This window comes from Podarcis cretensis (assembly GCF_951804945.1).
Source record: "Podarcis cretensis genome assembly, chromosome: Z".
Lineage (NCBI taxonomy): Eukaryota > Metazoa > Chordata > Lepidosauria > Squamata > Lacertidae > Podarcis > Podarcis cretensis.
In genome coordinates this window covers 39,233,970-39,242,326 of record NC_137184.1, presented here as the reverse complement: position 1 = coordinate 39,242,326, position 8,357 = coordinate 39,233,970, and the positions used below count along the sequence as shown (strand labels likewise).

Below are 8,357 nucleotides of genomic sequence, written 5' to 3'. Positions count from 1 at the left end.
CTACCCACAGTAGCTATCTTATGGCACTTTTATCAAGAAATGAGTACTAGCATCTCTCTCTTTTAAAACCAAACACCCCCCCCCCCCGTCTACATTTGCCTATCCTTCTCTCCTAATCTGGGGGCCAGGGACTTCTTGCATTACTTTCACCACCCTACAGGGTTCACTTTGAGAAGTTGTGATATTTAAATGGATATAAAACCATGCCATAGCATGATTCTTACTATGCCTGCCCTGAAGAAAATCCCATTGCATTCAGTGGAGCTTACTATCATACAAGCATGTATAGGGTGGTGTACTAAATTTGCAATGTGCATCTGTCTACTGGTTAGAAGCAAACCAAATTCTACAAGCTAGCTCTGCACTGAAGAATTGAAATGTAGCTCACCTGCCATGGTGACATGTCCCACCTGTAAAATCAAGAGATTGAGAAAAAAGTATAGAGCAGATCACATAAGCAGGCTGAAAGAAAGGCCTGACACATAGGTGTTGCTTCTGCCTCTTCTCAGAGATTATTAGGTGCTGAAGAAGGTAACATGGATCATATAATTGGTGAAAAAATACTGACATGCAACATAGATTAAAAGATGTTGGGAAAGAAAATTGGGAGTTAAAAGATGGATGGTTTATTTTGGGAATATTCTGAGCAAGCAAAGCTCGAGGCCCTATTGCTCTAAAACCTAGAGCCACACTTCTGTTGAATAAACTTGTAAACATGATTCTTTCACTTCCCAACAGAGAGAGAAAGGAAAAAGCAAAGCACCTCAAAAGCTAGGCATGGTCTGCATATATAGCAGAATGGGTTGGTAAAGCATAGAATTGTAGAGTTGGAAGGGACCGCTAGGATCCTCTAGTGTCTAGTCCATCCCCTGCAGTGTAGGAATCTTTTGCCCAATGTGGGGCTTGATCCCATGGCCCTAAAATTAAGAGTCTCATGCTCTACCAACTCAGCTATCCCATATTTGATGCATGTTAAAAACTCTTTCCCCCAGCACCACCAAGCTGTCCTTGGTTAGCCTCTCAGCCATGTTTATCAGGTCACTCTGTTGTTTTAGTCTGTCTCAAACTTCAGTTTATGGATTGATTATATTCTTTGGGTTAATATTTTGTGGAACACCATTCTGAATCTTTATATGTTCAGCAGCTTAAAAGGACTATAAGATAAAAGGAATAGTATTATGGACTGAGTATGTAGCAGAGAATTTGAAAGTGGTATCCCTCACAGAGAGAGAGGGAGAGGGAGAGGGAGGGAGGGAGGGAGGGAGGGGGAGAGGGAGAAACTACAGACATACATTAAAGAGCCAGTGTGGTGTAGTGGTTAAGAGCAGTGGACTCGTAATCTGGTGAACCAGGTTTGCTTCCCTGCTCCTCCACATGCAGCTGCTGGGTGACCTTGGGCCAGTCACACTTCTCTGAAGTCTCTCAAACCCACTCACCTCACAGAGTGTTGTTGTGGGGGAGGAAGGGAAAGGAGAATGTTGGCTGCTTTGAGACTCCTTCAGCTAGTGATAAAGCCAGATATCAAATCCAAACTACTACTCCTCTTCCTCCTCCTCCTCCTCCTCCTCCTCCTCCTCCTCTTCTTCTTCTTCTTCTTCTTCTTCTTCTTCTTCTTCTTCTTCTTAAAAGCACATCCTCTACCCCCCCCACCCAGTAAAAATAATCCTAGGTTCTGTAGTTCATTAAGCTGGCTGGGAATTGCAGCTCTGTGAAGGGTAAAGTACAGTTCCCTGATTTATTTTGGGGAAGTTGTGTTCTTTATATATGCTTTAACCACATACAGTGTCCATAGCCAAAAATCTGGACTGGTATAATCTATTCTACTACATTTTTCACACTTCGTTTGGATGCATACATAGATCCAGCAGCAGAGAATGCTGGAAGGAATATTTGCGGCTAGTAATAGAACATACTTGCAGGGCACTAAAATGGGAACAGCTGCGTTTAGGAAAGAGCAGTGGCAGAACACACACTTTGCATGCAGAAGATCCCGGGTCCAGTCTTTGCATTTCCAAATTAAAAAATCAGGTAGCGGATGATGAGAAGGACAGACCTGCTTGAGGCTCCAGAGAGCCATTGCCAGTCATAGTAGGCAATATTGTGCAAGATAACTGAATGACCTAACAGAGTATGAAAGGCAGCTTCCTACATTTCTATAAGAATTTGTTTTTATTTTGCATTTGTTCAGGAACGAAAGAGATTGGTACTTGAGAGGTCTGTTCGTCCGTCCCCCCTTTTTTAAGGAATCTCATGCAGAGCTGAGAAAAGAACAGAGCAGCAAAATCTATAGACAGATAAACATGAAACAAATGCAGCATCTTTAACCCAGCAGGACTGTGCTTGGCCGTAGTTATGAAGAATTAAGAAGTGAGGGCTTTCAGGAAGGCCAGAATCCTGTATTATAATAGGGTTGCCTAGTCCTGCTTTTCTGCCTTGAGCTACAGTTCACTTTGCAGAAATCAGCAGGTGAAGCATTGCAACATGCATAAGGAAAGTATGATTGCCTGCTAATACTTGATTTTATGGCTTTAACTCATTTTTAGTTTCGTTGTATTAAGTCTTCTGCACAGTGTTTAGAGACAACTTTGGTTAAGTGAGAAACAAATTGCCAAAATACATAAATAAATGTTGGTGGGTTAAAATGCATGCAAGCAGAACTCGCTAAAAAAAAAAAGTTGGCAACCCTACTTTTCATTGGGAAATGTACCTGCACAGCTCATTCTCACTGGAGTCCAGAATGCTGCAGCGAATAGTCTTAGACCAGGGTGATATGAGCCTGAAGTGCTGTTCTTCCACAAATCCCGTTTCATGGTGCTAGGTAAGTCTTCTCATTCCCTTTTCATTCCCAGATCCAGTTTGGCATCCCCCACATGCATTTGCGTACACACACAGGCTGAGAGCCTCAATGACATCCCTCTGGAGACTGCACCGGGGGGGGGGGACGGACCCAGGTAGCTCCTCCCCCCCCCCTAGCTACAGCTCTGCCAGATACCTCCACTCCTGATTGCCATTTTCAGCCCTAGCTCTTCTTATTTTCTGATGCCCCCACTCTCATGCACTCTTGTTTTCAGTTATCCCATACTGCATTTCCAGAGTTAGCCCAAGTACACATTCTTGGGATGACACGATATTATTCAGGGCAATAACAACATGGCATGAAGCCTGGAAGGATCTCTGTGGGTACCACTCTCAAACTGCACACAACTTAGATATGGAAGAGGTCATCAATTTGGATGGCTTTCAAATGGGATTAGACAAATTCATGGAGGCTAAGGTTTTCAAGGGGATGTGGGTGGCGCTGTGGGTTAAACCACAGAGCCTAGGACTTGCCGATCAGAAGGTCGGCAGTTTGAATCCCCGCGACAGGGTGAGCTCCCATTGCTCGGTCCCTGCTCCTGCCAACCTAGCAGTTCGAAAGCACATCAAAGTGCAAGTAGATAAATAAGTACCGCTCTGGTGGGAAGGTAAACGGCATTTCCGTGTGCTGCTCTGGTGCGCCAGAAGCAGCTTAGTCATGCTGGCCACATGACCCGGAAGCTGTACGCCGGCTCCCTCATCCAATAAAGCGAGATGAGCGCCACAACCCCAGAGTCGGCCATGACTGGACCTAATGGTCAGGGGTCCCTTTATCTTTACTAAGGTAATGCCTGCTAGTCATGATATATACCAGGGGTGGTTGGAAAGTATAGATAAGGATTTACTGATAGATCTTTTCAATGAGAAAGGTCGCAGTCCCTGGCATCTCCAGGCAAGAAACTCTGGGGAGCTGCTGGCGGTCAGCATCATAGATAGCAATAGTAGGCAACCGGTCTGACTCAGTATTAGGCAGTTTCCTCTTGCAAACAAATGCTACTAGAGTATTCAACTAGGACCTGGGAGACCAAGCTTCACACTACGATTCAGCCATGAAGCTCAGCTGGTGATCTTGGCCCAGTCAGCATTTTTCAGTCTAACCTACCGCACAGAGTTGTTTTGGGAATAAATAAAGGGAATAAGTATGTAAAGCCACCTTGGAGAACAAGTGTGATAGAAAGGTAGTGAATAACCTAAAATAAAATAACTTGCATCTTTCAGATAACATGATGCAGCACCACTGGTGGTTGCACAATGGTTTAAGCTGTAATGCTAAACAAACTTCACTGAGGAATAAACCCCATTAGAAGCAGTGCAGCTTACTTCTGAGTAAACATGCGTAGGAGAGCACTGTCAAGCCAGCTCTGCAAAGAGCTTTTATGCTTCATTTTCTTCAAAGCATTTACATTCCTTGCCCTAAAGTCTCCCTTTTTTATTATTCTGTTTCCAGAAGCTCTATTGGATATATCTCTAGCTGTTCCTGTGCGTGTTTATGTCCTTTCACTATTTAGGCAGAGGGTGGGGGAGGGAGGGAGGAGGAGGAGGAGGAGGAGGAGGAGGAGGAGGAGGAAGAGGAGTAGTAGTAGTATTAGTTTGGATTTGATATCCCACTTTATCACTACCCAAAGGAGTCTCAAAGCGGCTAACATTCTCCTTTCCCTTCCTCCCCCACAACAAACACTCTGTGAAGTGAGTGAGGCTGAGAGACTTCAGAGAAGTGTGACTGGCCCAAGGTCACCCAGCAGCTGCTTGTGGAGGAGTGGAGATGTGAACCCGGTTCACAAGATTACGAGTCTACTGCTCTTAACCACTACACCACACTGATCCAACTTTGTAGATCTTAACTCCTGCTTGTGCCTTTCTGAGATTGTGCAGAAGAAAGGTTAGCTGTCCAGCACAGTTTGTTTTGCAGGGCTCAGAAAATACTAACATCCCTATTGAAATCCTCTCTTTGGCAGAGCACTCCCTGCCCAAGCCTAGAAGTACATCTCACTACCTGCACTCACTCTCCCCAGGGCGGACTACAACCTGAGAACCCGGTTCCTATGCATGTCTACCAGAAAGAAGCTCCACTGTATCTAAGAGGAGCTTATTTTGATATAAGCATATTTGCAGAGTGGTGACCTGATCCTATGCAGCAGATGGGGGTGGGCACCTTGGGCCCTCCAGATGCTGCTGAACTACAACTCCCATCATTCCTGGCCATTGTCTATGCTTGCTGAGACTAATGAGAGATGTAATACCTAGAAGCCAAAGGTTCCCCACCCTTGCTAAGGATAAGAAGGAAGGAGTCCCATTGTTGTTCAATAGGGATTACTCCCAAGGAAACATGTGTACAGCAATTGCAGCTCATCCTATGCAGCTTCCATCAGAAGGAGAAAAACCTAAGAGGAGCCTGTCGAGATCAGGCCAATGGCCCATATAGTCCAGCTTCCTATTATCACAGTGGCCAACCAGATACCTGTGGGAAGGTGACAGGGAAGACCCAAACCTAAGAACACTCTTCCTCCTGAATTAAAACCGATTTGGTCACAGGTACTAGACTCCATCTCCCTGATCATTGGCTAGGCTGGCTGTAGGAGAGCTGGACTAGCTGGATGGCACCCTGTTGGCTGCCCTGGTGACTTTGGTGTTCCTTAGGCTGTACTGTCCAGGTGTATGAACAGGGGAACAGCCTTGAGGCATAGGTGCCTTGCTCCTGGGGAGAGCAGGAAGAGCCTTAGCTTGGTGATAGAGCACCTGCTTTGCATGCAGAAGGCCCACAGGTTCAAACCCTGGCATCTCCAGGGAGGGCAGGGGAAATGTCCTCTGCCTGAAACCTTGGATAGCCTCTGCCACTCAGTGCAGACCATGCTGAGCTAGATGGACTAAATAAATATGTTTCCTAACACTCCTCACCCCCACCTTTCCGTGTGCTTGCCTTACTCTCCCGCAATCCCTCTCTTCCCCCCACCTTTCTCATCTCCCCTTCGTGCCATCGCCCTGTCTCTTGGCTATACCTCCCTCTTTTCTTTCTCTCCCTCTCTTCCTTCCTTCCTTCCTTCCTTTCTCCCCCTCCTCCTCCCAGAGAAAGAGTCAATGCAGCTTTAAAGGGGCCAGCTTTAAAGGAAGGTCCACGTGAGCCTCGGTGTGTTGCCATTGATCGCATCTCCCGGCGTTGCAGCAGCAGCCCGCCTGCCTCTCTCTCTCACTCACTCACTTGCCGGTGAAACTGACACACATCCAGACGCCGCGTTTTGCGGGGCTCTTGCGGCAGTTCGTGCGGGGAGCCTGAAAAGGGGACGACCCGCGCTCAAGCGGCAGCAGATGAAGTTTGAGCTGTGAGCCCCCGCGTGGCCCGATCGGGGGCGGCTCGCTCTTTGGTGGGGGGAAAGGCAGGCAGGCTAGCGAGGTGGGGGCGATCGTTTGCTTGGCTCGCCCCACCATCTTTGCGTAGGGGAAGAGGGGGAGAGGCAAGCGTAGTCCCAGCTCGGCTGCGCGGCAAGCTCCTCCAAGCCAATGAGCCTTTTCAGGCTGGAGTGAAGACGGGAGGAACGAGGGAGAAAAGGAGGGCGAAGAACGGGAGGGAGTGAGGGAAGGAAGAAAGGAAGGAAGGAAGAAAGGAAGGAAGGGGGTCTTACTTCTGAGGCTCCCCACATTTGCGCCGATGCCCATTTGGTCAGTTTCGCCGTAGGGACTGAACTGCAGGGGCCGAAGAAGAACCGAGCGAAACGAAAACTAGACGAACAGAAGAAGAAGAAAAAAACATATTAATATGGGTCAGCCGGTGCCTCCAACTATTTTCCTCATGCTGGTGGGGCTTCTGGGGGGGTCGCTCGGAGGTTTTCCAAACACCATCAGTATAGGTAAGAAGCTCCTATCACTTTCCAAAGCGCCTTATTATTATTATTATTATTATTATTATTATTATTATTATTATTATTATCATCGCTTCAAGGTTATACTGAAAGAAGATTGAAAGAAGTCGATGATAGTAGTAGCGATGTGGGGGGGTCGACCTTTCCATCTCAAACTCGTGTACCCCACTGCCTTTCCTCTTTCCACTCCCCCACCCCACCGCCACTCCCGCAAGGATCCCCCAAGACAGGAACTCGCTAAAAGAAATTGTCATTTGCTTTAAAATTAAAATGCAGCGCTGCATACCTTTGGACAGATTAATAATGGGTCGAGGGTGGGCAGCGCTGGGACGGAAGCCTGGATTGCGGTACCATTATTAACAGTACTATGAGACTTGCAGTCTCATTTGAAATCGTGATTTATTTATGTTAAAGACCCCACCTCTTGATTTGATCGTCGATCGGGGTGCTATTCTCGTTAAAGAATTATCTGTAAGCCCTCACCCAATGGAAAAGCAAAACTTTCACTCATCTCCCCCCTTCCCCCAAAAAGGGGGCTAGAGAGGCTCCGTGTCTTATCACTCTATTTACCCCCGTAATCCACCTGAATCCAAAACTTCCTCTCCCCCTCTCTTTCCCTCCCCACTCAACAAGATTCACGAGGCACGTAACTCTGCCGTTTAATGGAGTACGCTTTTGTAACTCGCAGCTCTTCTAAAACCTCTAAACATTGTCTTGTTTGCAGACGCGGGGGACGCGGGGTGGGGGGACGGGACGGTGTGTGAGTCTAGCTGATGGACCCAAATGTGCCAAGACTAATAGGACCAAGCTATCGGAAATGGCACAACCATCCATCGGGTGTCTCGTGTGTGTGTTGGGCTGGCATGGAGCGAGGTGGGGGGGGGAGCGGACAAACGGAGGGGAGCGTGCAGGCAGATGGCTAAAATAATCAATTCCTTGTCTGCCTGCATATGTCATCAAACGAGCGTTGCATCCAATGTATTGGGGGGGGGGCTGTTCCGCGAGTGGGAGTGCAAAGTTCCCTCCCACTGGGGTTCTGGGGCATTGAGAAATGCCAAGCCGTGTTTAAAAATAGCGTTGTATTCATTTAGCGTAAGGCGCCGTTTTACCTCGGTTAGGGTTCCTCCCCCGCCCCCCTTCCGTTTGCGGCTGTAGCCTTCCCTACACGGCTGCAGAAGGAACAGGCAACGGTGGTAGCGATGCATAGGAAGCTCCTTTGGAATGCATCCCATGGATGCGCTGGAAGTCAGGCCATTGCTCCATCTGACTCACTGCCGTCTACACTGGCTGGCAGTGGCTCTCGAGTGTCCTTATTCCAGCCCTACCCGGAGATGGTGCTGGGGATTAAACCTTGGACCATCTTGCGGCTGAAGCAGATGGTCTTTTTGTTTCTTCATGTCTGGGGGAAGGGGGATTGACTTCCTGCCCCCCCTACACACAATAAAAATAACAAGAATAAGTTCGGTTTGAAGGGTCCACCCCAATGCCTTCTCCTTCACTGCTTCCAAGGCGAGATCCGCGCCAGTCTTTGTTGGAAAGACCTCTGTGCGCATTGCTGTTCAAAACTTTGTCCGTGCATAACGTCTGTCTGCTATGTGTTGCTCCGGGACCAAAACAGAACATTTTTGAACCCTTACCTGGAGCCAA

General features: G+C 47.7%; 1 protein-coding gene across 3 annotated transcripts in view; it reads left to right on the top strand.

The window, feature by feature from the left end:
- The first annotated feature begins 5,839 nt into the window (after positions 1-5,839).
- Positions 5,840-8,357, top strand: part of GRIA3 (glutamate ionotropic receptor AMPA type subunit 3) — a 210,227-nt gene continuing 207,709 nt past the window's right edge. For 2 of the 3 annotated variants that reach the window (XM_079962759.1, XM_079962760.1), the window contains exon 1: positions 5,840-6,698. In XM_079962759.1, the coding sequence (XP_079818885.1) occupies positions 6,608-6,698 (91 nt within the window). In that variant the 5' untranslated portion in view covers positions 5,840-6,607. The remainder of the gene's footprint in view (positions 6,699-8,357) is intronic. The other variant, XM_079962761.1, reaches the window with a different exon arrangement.